This window comes from Notolepis coatsorum (assembly GCF_963971535.1).
Source record: "Notolepis coatsorum genome assembly, chromosome: 20".
Lineage (NCBI taxonomy): Eukaryota > Metazoa > Chordata > Actinopteri > Aulopiformes > Paralepididae > Notolepis > Notolepis coatsorum.
In genome coordinates, this window is record NC_140184.1 from 27,702,543 (window position 1) to 27,720,577 (window position 18,035).

At 45.1% G+C, this 18,035-nt stretch overlaps 2 protein-coding genes across 2 annotated transcripts in view; one reads left to right on the forward strand and one right to left on the reverse strand.

The window, feature by feature from the left end:
- The window catches only part of cyp19a1a (cytochrome P450, family 19, subfamily A, polypeptide 1a), a 6,349-nt gene extending 532 nt beyond the window's left edge, over positions 1-5,817 (reverse strand). Inside the window, exons 1-8 of the mRNA XM_084337802.1 lie at positions 5,714-5,817; positions 5,404-5,558; positions 4,980-5,174; positions 4,669-4,783; positions 4,441-4,552; positions 692-854; positions 173-414; positions 1-18 (exon numbers count right to left, since the gene is read on the reverse strand). The exon at positions 1-18 is cut by the window's left edge and continues 532 nt beyond it. Coding sequence (XP_084193928.1) covers positions 1-18; positions 173-414; positions 692-854; positions 4,441-4,552; positions 4,669-4,783; positions 4,980-5,174; positions 5,404-5,476 — 918 coding nt within the window. The 5' untranslated portion in view covers positions 5,477-5,558; positions 5,714-5,817. The remainder of the gene's footprint in view (positions 19-172; positions 415-691; positions 855-4,440; positions 4,553-4,668; positions 4,784-4,979; positions 5,175-5,403; positions 5,559-5,713) is intronic.
- Positions 5,818-12,572: 6,755 nt separating this feature from the next.
- Positions 12,573-17,911, forward strand: gldn (gliomedin). The gene is made up of 10 exons (XM_084337168.1): positions 12,573-13,310; positions 13,664-13,715; positions 13,805-13,822; positions 14,519-14,617; positions 15,396-15,497; positions 15,762-15,869; positions 15,987-16,070; positions 16,161-16,286; positions 16,595-16,745; positions 16,894-17,911. Exons 1-10 carry the CDS (start codon positions 12,774-12,776, stop codon positions 17,357-17,359), a joined length of 1,743 nt encoding a protein of 580 aa, XP_084193294.1. The 5' UTR covers positions 12,573-12,773; the 3' UTR covers positions 17,360-17,911.
- Positions 17,912-18,035: the final 124 nt, after the last annotated feature.

The following is an 18,035-nucleotide window of genomic DNA, read 5'->3' on the forward strand; positions in this document are numbered from 1 at the left end:
GAAGTAACGGCTAGGAACCTGAAGGAGAAGAAGAAGGATGGGTGCAGAGGAGAGTAAGAAAAGGAAGAGGTAGTTAGAAACTGGGTTGTTCTCATTTTTATAATCTTTTATTAGGCTAGAGACACGAGGTTCATCATTATGGCAAATGAAACACTGAAACAAAGCCTCTTACGTTTTTCTCAAAGTTGTCCAGATTGAATTCGTTGGGTTTGGGAAAGTACTCGGTCCGGTGCATGCGTCCGACGTTCAGAATGATATTTGTTCCCTTCGCTACCCTGTAGCCATCTATGATGTCATCAGAGAGGGCCTTCCGCATGGTGAAGTCTACCACAGGATGGAAGCGTAGTGATTCGTTGATGAAGCTCTCCAGCACCGGCAACATGTGCAGGTCTGAGTTCTGAAGCTGCCTCTCACCTGCAGACAAGGAGATTATCTTCAATGTCAGTTAACCCAAACGTTTTGAACACATACATGGCTACAATTTTGTTAAATTCAATCTGACTCTCTTAATTTGACATTTGACACACCAGCTCAGGGTGAAAATCACAAGCCCCACCCCCCTTTTCTTGATCCTCCAATCACAACTGTTGCTTCCCTGAGGGTGGGGCTTGAGATAGAACAATTGGGTCAAACGCATGCTCTTCTAGAGTCAATTATACACAGATTTTTGCAGGCGTCCCCAGGTCCTCACCTATGACAGCGTCTATCTCCTTCAGAATCTGCAGCTCCACGTCAGGGTTCTCCTGGAGGAGAAGCAGCATGAAGAACAAGCTGATGGACAAAGTGTCCGGGGCTGCGATCACCATCTCCAACACACACTGTCTCACGTCCTCAGCAGACAACTCCCCGTGGGCCTAGAAACAGAGACGGATCAACATAAAGCAGCAATACCAGGCTAAATGACTTGTACTCAATGTCAATGAATGTTACAGATACCAAGTACAATGGTGTTTGATGATGATAAAAGGATGTTCCTCTGTTAGTTAAATAAGATACAGTTAAAAAAAACAAAAAAAACAACAACATTTGATTAGATTAAAGCCAAAACATTTAAGTATGTATTGTGACTGTATCATATCATGTTGAGAATGCTATCCCACACAATTTTCTTTACAGAGAATAAAGTAGCAAAATGGTTGATATCAAGAAAAACACAAATTTTGCTGCTTGGTGTGTGAGTCATCAAAACAAAGCATACATTCCACGGTACAGTACACGGTTAGCAAGAACAAGTGCCTGTGCACCTCTGTAACAAGAGCATTTGAAATGGACCGTCTGCACATTAGAGGATTCATACAAACAGGAGTGAAAAAAGAGCACAGTGGGAGAATAGAAACAACAATAAATACAACAACAATACATGTTTAAATGTGAAGATGTCGACATTGTGAGTATAGGGCAAATATATATTAATTCCATGTTGGAAGGAACAGTGGTTGCTATTTGTTGAGATAGGAGAAATATATAAACAAAAATGGAATACATTGGTGTCTTATTACTTTTGAAAAGATGCAGGTAATACCATGCTTTTCCAACGTTTCACCTCCTCTCTCACTGCACAGAAATGATCAAAGTCATTTTGGTGATTTCCTGGTTCACACTGACCTGAGAGACAACTACACAAACATTCTGCTGATTCACACTGACCTGAGAGACCACTACACACACATTCTGCTGATGCACACTGACCTGAGAGACAACTACACAAACATTCTGCTGATGCACACACACACTGACCCGAGAGACAACTACACACACATTCTGCTGATTCACACTGACCTGAGAGACAACTACACAAACATTCTGCTGATTCAGACTGACCTGAGAGACCACTACACACACATTCTGCTGATGCACACTGACCTGAGAGACCACTACACACACATTCTGCTGATGCACACTGACCTGAGAGACAACTACACAAACATTCTGCTGATTCACACTGATCTGAGAGACCACTACACACACATTCTGCTGATTCACACTGACCTGAGAGACCACTACACAAACATTCTGCTGATTCAGACTGACCTGAGAGACCACTACACACACATTCTGCTGATTCACACTGACCTGAGAGACCACTACACAAACATTCTGCTGATTCACACTGACCTGAGAGACAACTACACACATTCTGCTGATTCACACTGACCTGAGAGACCACTACACACATTCTGCTGATTCACACTGACCTGAGAGACCACTACACACATTCTGCTGATTCACACTGACCCGAGAGACCACTACACACACATTCTGCTGATTCACACTGACATGAGAGACAACTACACACATTCTGCTGATTCACACTGACCTGAGAGACCACTACACACATTCTGCTGATTCACACTGACCTGAGAGACAACTACACACACATTCTGCTGATGCACACTGACCTGAGAGACAACTACACAAACATTCTGCTGATGCACACTGACCTGAGAGACCACTACACACACATTCTGCTGATTCACACTGACCTGAGAGACAACTACACACACATTCTGCTGATTCACACTGACCTGAGAGACCACTACACAAACATTCTGCTGATTCACACTGACCTGAGAGACCACTACACACATTCTGCTGATTCACACTGACCTGAGAGACCACTACACACGCATTCTGCTGATTCACACTGACCTGAGAGACCACTACACACACATTCTGCTGATTCACACTGACCTGAGAGACCACTACACACACATTCTGCTGATTCACACTGACCTGAGAGACCACTACACAAACATTCTGCTGATGCACACTGACCTGAGAGACCACTACACACACATTCTGCTGATTCACACTGATCTGAGAGACCACTACACACACATTCTGCTGATTCACACTGACCTGAGAGACCACTACACACACATTCTGCTGATGCACACTGACCTGAGAGACCACTGCACACATTCTGCTGATTCACACTGACCTGAGAGACAACTACACAAACATTCTGCTGATGCACACTGACCTGAGAGACCACTACACACACATTCTGCTGATTCACACTGACCTGAGAGACCACTACACAAACATTCTGCTGATGCACACTGACCTGAGAGACCACTACACACACATTCTGCTGATTCACACTGACCTGAGAGACAACTACACACACATTCTGCTGATTCACACTGACCTGAGAGACCACTACACACATTCTGCTGATTCAGACTGACCTGAGAGACAACTACACACACATTCTGCTGATTCACACTGACCTGAGAGACAACTACACAAACATTCTGCTGATGCACACTGACCTGAGAGACCACTACACACACATTCTGCTGATTCACACTGACCTGAGAGACAACTACACACACATTCTGCTGATTCACACTGACCTGAGAGACCACTACACAAACATTCTGCTGATTCACACTGACCTGAGAGACCACTACACACATTCTGCTGATTCACACTGACCTGAGAGACCACTACACACGCATTCTGCTGATTCACACTGACCTGAGAGACCACTACACACACATTCTGCTGATTCACACTGACCTGAGAGACCACTACACACACATTCTGCTGATTCACACTGACCTGAGAGACCACTACACAAACATTCTGCTGATGCACACTGACCTGAGAGACCACTACACACACATTCTGCTGATTCACACTGATCTGAGAGACCACTACACACACATTCTGCTGATTCACACTGACCTGAGAGACCACTACACACATTCTGCTGATTCACACTGACCTGAGAGACCACTACACACACATTCTGCTGATGCACACTGACCTGAGAGACCACTGCACACATTCTGCTGATTCACACTGACCTGAGAGACAACTACACAAACATTCTGCTGATGCACACTGACCTGAGAGACCACTACACACACATTCTGCTGATTCACACTGACCTGAGAGACCACTACACAAACATTCTGCTGATGCACACTGACCTGAGAGACCACTACACACACATTCTGCTGATTCACACTGACCTGAGAGACAACTACACACACATTCTGCTGATTCACACTGACCTGAGAGACCACTACACACATTCTGCTGATTCAGACTGACCTGAGAGACAACTACACACACATTCTGCTGATTCACACTGACCTGAGAGACAACTACACACACATTCTGCTGGTTCACACTGATCTGAGAGACCACTACACACACATTCTGCTGATGCACACTGACCTGAGAGACCACTACACACATTCTGCTGATTCAGACTGACCTGAGAGACCACTACACACATTCTGCTGGTTCACACTGACCTGAGAGACCACTACACACACATTCTGCTGGTTCACACTGACCCGAGAGACCACTACACACACATTCTGCTGATTCAGACTGACCTGAGAGACCACTACACAAACATTCTGCTGATGCACACTGACCTGAGAGACAACTACACACACATTCTGCCTTATTTAGACTGACCTGTGCAAAGATGAGCTCAGCTGTGAAGTTAATGTGGTCCAGGCATTCTGCTTCTTGCAGAGCTCTCCTCTTCTGCTCTATCATACTCTCTATGGCATCCTGCAGCTCCTGCCTACATGGAGACGACAATTGGCAATGGGATTATCAACAATTCACCAAAAAAAGAAATTACACATAATTGATAACAACTCACACAGGCACAGTCCTAGGAAGGACAAAACAACTCACGCTGCTTCCTTGTGCGTCTGGTGAATCCGGTTGAACTTGAAGTAGATGTCCGGTTTGATTAGCACAGTCTGCCACGTGTCAAAGTACTTCCGGATTTTCAGCAGCAGCTCCTTCTCTGGAAGATTGAAATGAATGTATCAAGTATATGTACAAATATCCATAGTGTGTAATGGTGGCTTCTATCATACCTGACCAATTATATATTCAAATATTGTTTCAAATATTTGATTTAATGTGCCTCAAAAGTGAACCCCTCGTCTTTCTTGACCAATGGTATATTCAAAGATTGTTTCAAATTCAGCTCTGCTTACCATTGATAGGGACTCCCAGGAACTGTCTGTTGGAGATGTCCACTACGATGCAACGCAGAAGACTGAGGACGTCCACCTTATCAACACTGTTCCTCGCCACTCCCTCTGGCTGGAAGTCCCTCAGATGATCCATGTGAGTCTTTGTGGAGGAGACACACACCTCCAGTGTCTGCTGCAGCCCAGGACCTGTCAGGGCTGACATGTACACAGTGAATCAGCAATTACCCTGACTGTGGCCCTGTGTAGCTCAATGGTCACATGGCACTAACACTGCCAGGGTCAGGGGTTTGAATCCCACATGAGCCATGCATACTGACAAAGAATGCAAGTCATGCCATCGCAAAGTGCTTTAAGTAGTAGTCTATAACTGCCTCTTAATAGGTGTGTGTGTGTGTGTGTGGGGGGGGGCAGGGTTAATAATTACCTTTTGCAAAATAGCTGCGTAACTTCTTCCAAAGAGTGATGTCGTTGTTGAATATGATGCCCCTCTCGTTCATCCCAAGACAGCTGAGCCCCTGCTTGCTGCCGAAGCGTGAGGTATAGTGTCCGTGTTTCAGTACATGGTGCACGGCAGATGACCTGACGGTGTGGAAGATAATATCACAAAAAACGTCATTATCCTAAGAGGGGAGCTTTGCCTCGTGTCATATACAGTATATATTCCAGATCATTTGATGAACTAACTGACTGATCTTGATCGATTATCAGGTTGTGTGTTTTTCTATTGAACCGACCTGCTAATGACGAGGGTTTCTACTCCGTCTATCCAGACCCTGACGATGTCTCCGTACTTCTTGTTGTAGTAGTTACTGGCTGTTCCTATGCCGGTCCAGATGAACCTCAGATAGGACAGCAGTGGCCCCACACCAAAACAGAATGAGGGTCCTGCCACGGCCAATGAAACACAAACACACATCAGACAATTAGTCCATATTTTACAAATCAGCAAAAAATTACTGAAAGCGATCCGGATCTGCTTACATTTGAATGCATAAACATTTACATACATACACATTTAAGGGGACTTATCTAACAAATACATAGCCTTCTGGCACTCACCTGGTATAGGTGTGTTGTCTATGTGGCTCAAGGTAGCAAGGAGCACACACAGGATCAGTACGAGGGCTTTGGTTGGCATGGAAATACCCTCTGGAGGCTCTGAGCCAACTACTGTGGCATTCCACGGCCCGGTTACCAGAAAATCTGCCACTGCAGTGTCCAAAGACAGTGGCGTCATCGTTTGATTCAAAACAGAGAAGAAATCCATGAGAACACAAAGAAAACACAACCAAAAAGACTGCTCCCACCCAGCTGCTGGTCCGAGGGAGGGATGTGAGCGGTCTCAGTACCCAGGCTCGCTCTTATAGACAGCCTGGGCTGGTTCACAAACCGGGTCAAGGTAATGCAAAAGTCATAACAAGAAGGAACATTTTTAAACAATGTCCTCATACTGCAACCTTGAGGGTTGAGGCTTTGCCAACGACCTTGAGTTGATCCAGTAGGAGTTGGTTCAGTGCACGTGGAAGGAGCTGTCCATTAGAGGCTCACACACCCAGGCGGGATCACGAGTGACCTTGGTTCTTTGATCCTCCTTCAAACATCAAAGACATGTGAAAGGTCGTCATTGTATTCAAGCGTCTATGTCCAAGCAGCCCAAGGGAAAGCACCTGCATTCAGTGTCCCATCTCATACCTTGTTATTACAGCCCCGGTCTTCACAGGTTTGCCAAAAAGGAAATTAAACTCTCTGAGACGGGTCACTGAAGTGCATTCCAAGCATCCTATCACATTTTGAATCACTCTCCTGGCTCTCCTCGAATCATCTGTGCTGTCATGTGATCAGGGTAGACATCCAGTTAATGGTGATTGTTACATCTCAGGTAACATGTTTTTCACCTATCATATTGTGTTGCGTGTTGACGTATCGTGGTTTTCCAATCAATTGACATACCATTTCATGAAATAATTTAGAATTGTTAATATACAGTACTGTCCTCTCTTAAAAGTGTTGCTTTATTTATTGTGTCCTCGGAATAAAGGCAAATGAGAAAGTGATTAGATGCACAAAAAAAGGAAAATAAGTAAGTGTGTTTCTCAGACCACCAGCAGGTGGGGAAGCAGAGCTGTTGAACAGTGTATCATTGAATAGCCGTCTAGAATGATTACAGTATCAGCTCATATCATTAATGTCTTGGAGATATGAGCCAACAGATTGAAGCCCCCTGCAGTCATTTGATATTGTTGGCAGTTATCAGAGCGCCATTCCAGTACGATAGGAGATCGTGTGATGTTTCTAACATAAACCACTTTCTGCCTCTTGTACGTGACATTTTCCATCGTTTTTTCATCGCACCATCTGCTTACATACTCGACTTTGTATTCATTATATCATGCCTCCTCTTTCATTGCCTTGTGCAGCTCTTATGAAGCTTTTCCAAAGGCAGTCTCCTATAGTAACTCTTAATCATTCCCAGCCTAATTTTTCCATGTGTGACAAAGCCTGTGTTGTCTGAGCAGCGGTGCCTTTTGTGCCATTGAATCAGTATAAAGGACTCTGTGAATTCACTCACCGCCTACACTTTGACTGTGAAGAATGTGCAGTGTTGAAACGGCTGTCTGTGTGCCGAGGCCCTGCCTCCATCAAACACTGCCGCGTATGACGGATAAGATCGAGATTCTTCTGCATGAATAAGCAGAGGCTCCCTCAAGTCACTGCTCTCTCCGTGTGTCTCTCTCTCATTCATTCCCACTCGGACTGGCTGAGTTCCTGAGTAAAATACATGTTAACCCTTTCACTGCCACACGACAGAAGGTTAGCCCTTTACTATCACGCAACCGACGGTGATGCTCCATCATTAGCATCATTAGCTCCGCATTTGCGGAGCTAATGATGCTAATGATGGAGCATCGCCGTCGGTTGTGTGATAGTAAAGGGCTAACCTTCTGTATTGTCACAGTGAAAGGGTTAACCGGCTGTCATGTGGCAGTGAAAGGGTTAATGTAACCTTGTGTCTATATGCTCTATGTGTTGTGGTCAAACGTGGCTTTGTATCCAACCCCCCCCCCCCGCCCACGCAGTTTTATCAAGCGTGTTGACAGGAATCGGGTTGATCGTAGGACACTGTGGTTTGCTGTTATTAATAAACATTTTTAATTGCAAACTGGCAAGCAGTGTACCACTGATTAGACATGCAGTGTATAACGTCCGACGCCACGCCGTGGCACTACTGTACATACCGAGGATGAATAGTGAGGTAAATACTGTAGGTCTTGATAATCTAAATAAACAGCATTCATTATCTTCACCATCCTGAGCAGAACCTACGTAATAGAGCCTCTCTCACCCCTCACCTCTGACCTCTGCTGCATCACTTACATTTCTTATGAGGGCCATTAGCAAAAGGGGACTTGCACAATGAAGGATGGCAACTGTGTGACACAGAGATGTATATAAAGTTGTTCCTCTGCTTCCTTCCTGTCTAAATAATACCGGCTTTTCAGCACAAAAAACACCATTCTTTATCCCTCTACTGAAGCTCCCTCAACACTATCTGGCAACATTTCACCTCTATATGAAGCTATTAATGTTATTACTATTGAAAAAATGCATCTTTTCCCACACTTTGTAATTTCCTGCCGTGGTGGGTCTGCTTCATTTGAAACATCTGAAGCTCCATTGTTGTCGCGCTGCTATGTGAGACTCCTCCAAGTTACTGGGTCACAGAGGACATGAGGGCAGAGGAGGATTAGGAGACTGTATCGTGGATAGACATGGTAGGTGATCAGGCGGCTGTCCTCGCAGCTTGAACCAGCTGGGCAGACATCTGCACTGTGGTATGAGGAGTATATGAGGTATGAGTGGTATGAGGAGGCAAGGCAAGGCTTCATTCCTAGCCGATACTACAAAGGGAGGATGAGACCGAATCCAAGAATGAAGAGATAGAGACAGAGCAAATGGTTTAGTTTAGTCCTGTGTGGTCATACTTTTATATATAGCTGGGGCTGAGTCAAGGTCTAGGGGCAGTATCTCCCAGCCCTTTTCATGTCAAGGACCCCAAAATTGCTAGGGCTGGGAGGTATACTGAATATGAAGGTATTGTATAACGCCCTGGATCTAAACAACGGTATGGATTTTTACTATACCGTCATCCCGATACATACATGTATGCATTGTAAGACAAATACTGTATATTTTTAAGTACATTTTTTACAATGTGCTTGCGGCAGCATGGTCTCATGTAGCACCATGGGCATTGTATTACAAGATACACTGTAATACACTGAATACTGGGTAGTGTAGAGGTCTAAGCACTGGGGCGTCTGGGTAGTGTAGAGGTCTAAGCACTGGGGCGTCTGGGTAGTGTAGAGGTCTAAGCACTGGGGTGTCTGGGTAGTGTAGAGGTCTAAGCACTGGAGCGGCTGGGTAGTGTAGAGGTCTAAGCACTGGGGCGTCTGGGTAGTGTAGAGGTCTAAGCACTGGAGTGGCTGGGTAGTGTAGAGCATAGAGATATCTATGGTGTAGAGGTCTAAGCACTGGGGTGTCTGGGTAGTGTAGAGGTCTAAGCACTGGGGTGTCTGGGTAGTGTAGAGGTCTAAGCACTGGGGCGTCTGGGTAGTGTAGAGGTCTAAGCACTGGGGCGTCTGGGTAGTGTAGAGGTCTAAGCACTGGGGCGTCTGGGTAGTGTAGAGGTCTAAGCACTGGGGCGTCTGGGTAGTGTAGAGGTCTAAGCACTGGGATGTCTGGGTAGTGTAGAGGTCTAAGCACTGGGGCGTCTGGGTAGTGTAGAGGTCTAAGCACTGGGGCGTCTGGGTAGTGTAGAGGTCTAAGCACTGGGATGTCTGGGTAGTGTAGAGGTCTACGCACTGGGGTGTCTGGGTAGTGTAGAGGTCTAAGCACTGGGGTGTCTGGGTAGTGTAGAGGTCTAAGCACTGGGGTGTCTGGGTAGTGTAGAGACTTAGCATGGAGTTAGGAAATGTCAGTCAGTGGCTTTCAGAAAATCGATTGTCTCTCCATTTAAGAAAAACAGAATCTATTTTATTTTCTACTACAAGAAAACAGAAAAAACAGGAAGGTTTCAAGATAGTTAGGTAGCTCAGTTGTCACCAGTAGAGTGTACTTTAGAAAACACACAAGCATGTCGAAAAAGGTAATAGCCAAGGTTAACAACAGAATACAATTCTAAATACCTGGATAGGAAAGCTTTTAGAGCACTTGCAGGGGCATTAGTTCAGTGTCATTTTGACTATGCTTGCTTGTCCTGGTATGACAGTGCCCCCAGTAACTTGAAAAATAGACTTCAAACTGAACAAGCTAGTTAGGATAGTCCTGCAGCTCCCCACTCTTACTCACTTAGACCAGCCCCACTTCAACAGCCTAGGGTGGCTCAGGGTGGAAAAAATAGTATCTATGCCTATAGTCTATAGGATTTATAAAGGGGAGGTGCCAAGCTACCTTCACAATTACTTCCAATATGTAAAAAACAATCATAGCCATGAAACCAGAGGTAGAGACACAAACATAGTTCCGTTTAGATTCAAACTCATTCCGTACGGCCAGCAGACCTTCCTTTACTCCGCTGCAGTTCTGTGGAACAGCCTGCCCAGCAGCATTAAACAGGCCCCCGGGTTAACTGGCTTCAAAAGGTATGTACGAGCATGGCTATCGGCATAGGAAAAAGAGGGTAGCATATTTGTTTATTATTCTTTTATCTTCAACTGTATATGCATATTGTATCTTAATGTTTTATGATGTTGTTTATGTTGATGTATGTCCTGTTTTTTAATACCAGGGACCATGATGGAAATAAGTGCTTGCATTTTATCATGTTTTTATCCCTTGGATGATGTCTCTAATCCACAATAAAATCAATCAATCAATCAAGGCCTCATGTTGAGAATGACTGGTCTAGGCGTTTCAGCTAGAATAGGGTTACCAATTTAGATCATAATTCTGTTTCATGATGGAGCTATTACGTGAATATTGCATAATGGTGCATGTTATCAAGTTTAGTCTAGGAGCCTTATATTTATTTGTGTTTGATTTTGTTTACAGATGAATAAATTCTGTGTTCCTAGTACAGTGTATGCGCTGTGCTTTGCTATATATTATATAGATACATAGCTGCCATAGCCAATTGTACAGTACTAGCAGATGTCTTTCAGTGACAGTGACCTACAGCCTCAGGGCCCTAGTCTGACACAACACTGTAACAGCAATGTTGTATACTAGGTCGTATATTTACTGAACATGTTGAGCGTATGTTTGCGTGTGTATGTATGTTTGTGTGTGTGTGTGTGTGCGTGTGTGTGCGTATGAAAGGACAGGAGTGGGGGGGGGGGGTGCTCACACCTGGGTTCTGGGGCTGTGTGTGTGTGAGCTACATTAACCACCACTGTTCCATATCAGCAGATAAGCCAATTAGCTGACTCATTGAAACATATGTGTTAATGAGGTAACTAGTGCATTTACATAAAGTAGGCCGGTTGCACAACGGTTAGTAGTTTGCTGGGTCAGGGATACCAACATCCTCGGGCTGAACTCAAAACACCACAGCCAATATGCTGAAATTAATGTAGAAATATTGTCTTTATCTGTGCTGTCAAAACGGAAAAGTGCTCAGGTCCACAAAAGTGCATTAAAAAGCTGACGTTTCAGTCCGTCATCAGTGCTGCAGTCGTTGGGTTGAAGGCCAGTTCTTTGAGGCGAAGAATGCTTTAAATGCTCTGGGGAGAAAATGTCACTTCCCCGAGGTGAACTGTCATTTTTGTGGTGAAATGTCACCGTCCTGGCCCAAATCAGAACAGCGGAAATGGGTCGTTGTTATGGTGTGTGGCTGTAAGCTGTGAGGTCTCTAGCCTGGGGAGAGATGAGGGGAAGGAGACTGAAAGGATGGGAGTGGAGAGTCATTCCTTTAAAAGCTATGCTCTCTAGTTAGCTGAGAGAGAGATAGAGAGAGAGAGAGAGATGGTAATGCATGGTGAAGTCTGATTTAAAAGTTTCTGTAGTTTTTATATTTGAGATGTTTCTCTCTCTGGTTATTGTCATGCACAAAGGAGTTCTATCTTTGTAAAGCAATTTTAGAAACTATAATTTAGATGAGGTTATATGCTTACACACAACACATAATAACAGAATGAATCCATCGAATGTACAAATATAAAGCATTAGAGTCACACGAGTGAATGGTGTGTGTCCTTATTATGAAGATTATTACAGAACGGTTGTACAGTAGCATCAGGTCTTTTCACTTTCATTCAGTTTTCATATTATCTGTGTGTGCGTTTGTGTCTATAGTATGCATGCATGTGAGTGTGTGTGTGTATCTCTGCCCACGGCAGGCCACTAGAATGGGCTGTGCTGAATATAAATCAGGTGACTGAACAGGCAGGGGGTTTCTTCCCAGACAAGCCCAGAGGATTGTGTAATGCCCACCCCTACATCACTTTCAAACACGCACACACGTCGATACAAACGCACATACACACAACCCCTTCTCCACTTGGCGCACAAGACAACAAGGACTGTATTTACCAGTCTGACATCAGAGGGACCACCCGGACTGACATCTAGGCTACATCAAGTGTTCCAGAGCGGCGATACACAATCGTCGACTGGATTCCATTGGGACAAAACAATTAATTTGGAATAGGATCGGGAATAACAGCAAAGGACTTCATTCTTCTTCAGATTTGGTTGGATTTAGCTGCTGGAAGCCTCTTGGTATAGACTCCCATCGATTGGGCTTTTGTCCCAAACCCAGAGATAGAGGATCTTCACAGATTGATCCCCTTCTGTATGTTTAAAGTGGAAAGGGACTCCCAGAGAGGAGCAGCAGCAGGGGGAACCATGTGGATCCCCACCCCCAGTATGACTGTCCCTCAGCGGGCGGTGCTGTACGGGACGTGCGTCGTGGCTCTGCTGAACTCCGTGGGTCTGGTGGTTCTCCTGGTCCAGCAGGACCAACTGCGGTCCCGGCTGGAGCACACGGAGCTCCGGCTGACCGACGTGGAGCAGAGCTCTGTGGTGGAGTTCCTCCAGGAGCTGCCCAGAGGAGCGGCGGCGATGCAGCAGGCGAGTGCAACGGACCAGCACCAGTACCAGTACTCCAGGAACAAGAGGAGTCAGGAGCTGGAGAAGGAGCTGAGTCAGGAGCTGAAAGAGCGGTCTCTGGAGGAGGGACAGGAGCTCCCGCAGGAGCCCAGCCAGGAGGTGGGAGAAGAGATGGGGAAGAAGATGAGACATGGGCTGAAGCACAAGCAAAGACACCCCCAGAGCCACAAGATGGAGGTCCGGGAGGACATGATGATGATGATGACCTACTCCATGGTCCCGGTGAGAGAACTTGGAGATCTGGAGGAGGTGTGAGGTGTGTGTGTGTGCGTGTGTATACACGTGTGTGTGCGTGCACTTGTGTATGAGTGTGCTCTTGTATGTGTACAGGCATGTGTGTACATACCTACTGGATGTGTGAGGATGTTAGAGGACGAGAAAGTTGATTTACATGCAGATGCGTATGCTCGTACGGGGGAGTCGGCATGTAGCGAATGCTGTAAGCCTTGAAATATTTTTGTATAAAATTTCTCAAACACATTCTGAATTGTTTTGAACTGGCAATAATGTACATGCATAATAATACATGATTTTAATTAAAATGTCATATTTGCTCTTTTTCTTCTTTTTTTTAGATCAAATTATTGATTGATATTTGCAACAGCTCTAAGGGAGTCTGCATAGCTGGTATGTTGCGCTTATACACTCTGTAATCTACATACTGTAATTATACACAAAGTTACAGTTCTCTAACTACCCTGTATGTTCTATTTCAGGACCACCAGGACCTCCTGGTAAGTAACCAGCTAACATGAAATGTATCCTTAAAGGGGCACTTCACCGATTTTTAACCTTAATGCTATCATTCTATTGTGAGGAGAACATGTGATAATCGGTCATATAATTCACCAAGAGTTCTGTGTCTGTGGAATTTCTCGGGGTGCTGACACGGCTGAGCTCGCGAGACACGGACCACGTTGGTGAGCTACTTGACTACATGTCAGATTATGTCCTCCTCACAACAGAACACGTTGGTGAGCTACATGTCAGATTATGTCCCCCTCACAACAGAACACGTTGGTGAGCTACATGTCAGATTATGTCCCCCTCACAACAGAACACGTTGGTGAGCTACATGTCAGATTATGTCCCCCTCACAACAGAACACGTTGGTGAACTACATGTCAGATTATGTCCTCCTCACAACAGAACACGTTGGTGAGCTACATGTCAGATTATGTCCTCCTCACAACAGAACACGTTGGTGAGCTACATGTCAGATTATGTCCTCCTCACAACAGAACACGTTGGTGAGCTACATGTCAGATTATGTCCCCCTCACAACAGAACACGTTGGTGAGCTACATGTCAGATTATGTCCCCCTCACAACAGAATGATAGGATTAGGGTTGAAAATCACTCACACCTTTGGTGGCTTAGTGACACATTATCTCCTCGCTATGTTAAGAAACGTATTGGTTTTATTTCAGGTTCGCCTGGTTTGGATGCCATACCAGGCAACAATGGGACTGATGGTATCCCAGGCCTGCATGGAGTTCCTGGAGCGGATGGCAAACGAGGGAAGAAAGGTAAGAGAGGGAGCTTCTGTTATAGTTCTTATTACCCCCCCAGGCAACGCTGGCCATTTTAGCAAAGAGGTATTGGGTACAATGCAGCAGTCAAAGGGCTGAGTATAACCCCAGGGTCAAATTGCACCACACACACACACACACAGGCTCGCACACACACACACAGACTCGCACACACACATATTGAGAAGAAACAGACCATCTTAAAGGGGATGCCTATGCCCAATTTCAGAACTCATACATGTTATTCCTCTGGTCTAAGATCAGTACTAAATATGAGTGAAAATGAGCAACCCTCTCCCAAATACCAAAACTAGAGTGCTACAACTCAAACATGTGTGATGTCAGTATATATGTCAGTAAAGTATATGAAGTATAAAGTCTGAAGCTGCTCTATAGACCATTGTATAGATGATAGAGCACTTTCCTGATCTATCCATGCCCATGGCGTGTCCTAATCATGGTGGATGTTATTCTCAGTGGGTGCTTCCTGTAATTCAAACATTATTGGACTGGTGGGGTTGAAAGAGCAGCCTTTCTCTGTCACTATGGGCTAATGTTATTCATGACTGTGGTTTTGGGCATCCGCTGAATGAGCAGGAACCCCCCCCCCCCTTCAGCGTCCCACCACTTACTGCACTGTACACTCATCAACAGCAGACACGATGATTCATCAAGACAAAGGAATGGAATGATTCACATTTTATTTACATTTCTTTTACAATAGTATTGCATTCATGAATGCAACGTGAACGTATTTTAATATGTCATCCTATAGGACCGGCAGGTGAGAATGGGGAGCGAGGAGAGAGAGGAGAGGGAGGAGAGCCAGGCCCTCCTGGGGAGAAGACACAACCATCCAATGATATCATCCTGGAGGGTGAGGTGGACTACTGTGCTGCTCTCACTTGTACCTTTTAACTCAATTCAATCCAGCAGAACGCTTGAATATTAGGGACACGAAATGGCTACTTTAAAGTCAGCCGGTCAGTCAGTTAGGAACATTCACTCCTAACATTAGTATTCCTAAATACGCTTTCTATGACTGAATGAATGCACACACTGGTTTTTTAAGCATAAATACCTAATAAACCCGAAGAGCGTTTATCTAATGAGATATTGTCCTGTCCTACTGTATATACAGGTCCTCCAGGTCCTCCGGGTGCTCCTGGCCCCATGGGGCCTCCTGGACCCCAAGGGCCACACAGAAGCAGAAGCCACAGAGTCCATCTTCACGCTGCCCAGACACAGGGTGAGAGACCGTTACAATATTACAGAGTTTAAAAATAGTTATCTACCATATCTGTGGTTCAACATGGTCATATACAGTAAGTGGACTGCACTGACATCATCAAATGGGCTCTTTCAGGCCCATTGCATGCGATTCCAAATGACGAGACCCCATCTGTAAACGAGGCTGGGAAGCTACACGAGACGCTAGCAAAGAAGAATGGTATGATGGGTTACTACTACCTTTTCAAGTTGATGTTGAAGTGCGTGGTGGAGAACTGTCTCACTGAGCGTGTTGATGTCTGCCCCCCAGAGTGCCTGATCAAGTCCCTCATCAACCCCAGGAACGTGAGCAAGATGGAGAACACATTCGGCACCTGGATGAAAGACACCGCTCTGGTGAACGACGAGCGCATATGGGTGGCAGAACATTTCTCTGGTAAATTAGCTACAGACTGCAGGTGGTGAAAACCCAAGATGTTGCTGCCCATGCAACACCAGGTTTTAGGGGAGATATCGCATCAATCTTTGTTTTCCAGACCAGGGAAAGTTTGGTACCCTGAAAAGATACCAGTATACTGGCACATATTGTAAAGCCACCAGATGAAGAGAGCCTTTTGGGTTCCCCTGTCTAGATTGGAACCCACCTTTTTCTCCTCACACACACAACACTGTCTCTAGACTCACGATGAAGCATTATAACTGAATCTGACTGTATTGATCCCCTATTATTCATTTTCTCTCCAGGTCTCGTGGTGAAAGAGTATAAAAGTATTGCCGCCTTCCAAAATGGCAGCGGTGAAATGGTGAACGTCAAAAAGTATTATCAGGGCTGTGGCCACGCTGTTCATAACGGCTCCTTCTATTATCATATTGCCGGCACCTCCACTATCGCCAGGTAAGTCATCACTCTTAAGTGAGTAGCCTACAGGATAATAAAGTTGGATGATATGCTGTAGTCTGGGAATTCACAAGGGACACACTGATTCTTCCGAGGTGCACAGCCAAAAGTTATCTACAACTTCCTTCTGGTCTGTTGTCCCCAGATACGATCTGCGGTCCAAGAGGCTCCACACTCTCTTAATAGACAACGCTCTGTACCACAACCTAGCCTACCTGCTCCAGAACTCCAAAACCTACTTTAAAGTGGCGGCAGACGAGAACGGCCTGTGGCTCATCTTCGCCTCCAGCGTGGACGACAGCATCATGGTGGCCCAGCTGGACCAGAAGACCTTCTCCGTCACCTCCTACGTCAACGCCACCTATCCCCGCACCAAGGCCGGAAATGCCTTTATCGCCTGTGGGGTCCTGTATGTGACCGATACAAAAGACGCCAGGGTCACATTTGCCTTCGACTTGCTGAAGGGCAAGCCGGTCAACATGACCTTTGACCTGAGGTCACAAGGCGGGGTATTGGCCATGCTCTCCTACAGCCCCAAAGACAGACACCTGTACGTGTGGGACCACAGCTATATCAGGCTCTATGTTGTCCACTTCATGTCTGATGACTGAGTAGATCAGCGCCCACACAGGCTACTGTGTGAAGAATGACCAGCATCAGATACTGTACTACTATGTTCTCTTTTTGTAATGTTCCATTCATCCAGTGCGTTGTTTCAAGGTCCTGCGGACCACTGAATATTCACTTGTATCTGTGTAAACTAGTCATATTTAGGATGTATCCATAGACCCTAGAGCATTCAGAGAATCAATCCTTCCGTGTGATCACTGGATAAGAGCTGATTGCATCAAATAAATAAGGGAATTAAGCTTTTACTCAATCGACGTATTGTTACAGATGTAGAAGTAAACATTAATGCTGTATTTATTTTGTATTCTTATTGTAGCCTACATGTGAGGCCACAGAAATATTAACAGTTTGAAACGGTTTTGTAATCTGGCTTCATCATCTTATTTTGTATTATTTGTATGATGTTTAACATTGATTTCAAGGCCTCCTTTAAATGTGGCTTTATTGTGGTATATTTATTCTACTCCTTTAATTGCATGCCGATCCTTGTATCTGAAATGCATTTTCATATGGACCAGGATTTCCCCCCCAATACCCTCTAATGTTCTGTAACATAGGAATATATTCCTATATTAATCTAAACCACCTGTCCTATCTGGCCATGCTGCATGGTCATTGGTCACTGGAAATTATTGTATTGAAAAGAAAAAACGGCAT

Excerpts from the sequence above, each read along its gene's own strand:
- gldn (XM_084337168.1), top strand. The coding sequence starts at position 12,774 with ATGTTTAAAGTGGAAAGGGACTCCCAGAGAGGAGCAGCAGCAGGGGGA. Across the intron at positions 16,071-16,160 it reads GACGCTAGCAAAGAAGAATG|AGTGCCTGATCAAGTCCCTC; the intron begins GTATGATGGGTT and ends TCTGCCCCCCAG. Across the intron at positions 16,287-16,594 it reads GGTGGCAGAACATTTCTCTG|GTCTCGTGGTGAAAGAGTAT; the intron begins GTAAATTAGCTA and ends TTTTCTCTCCAG.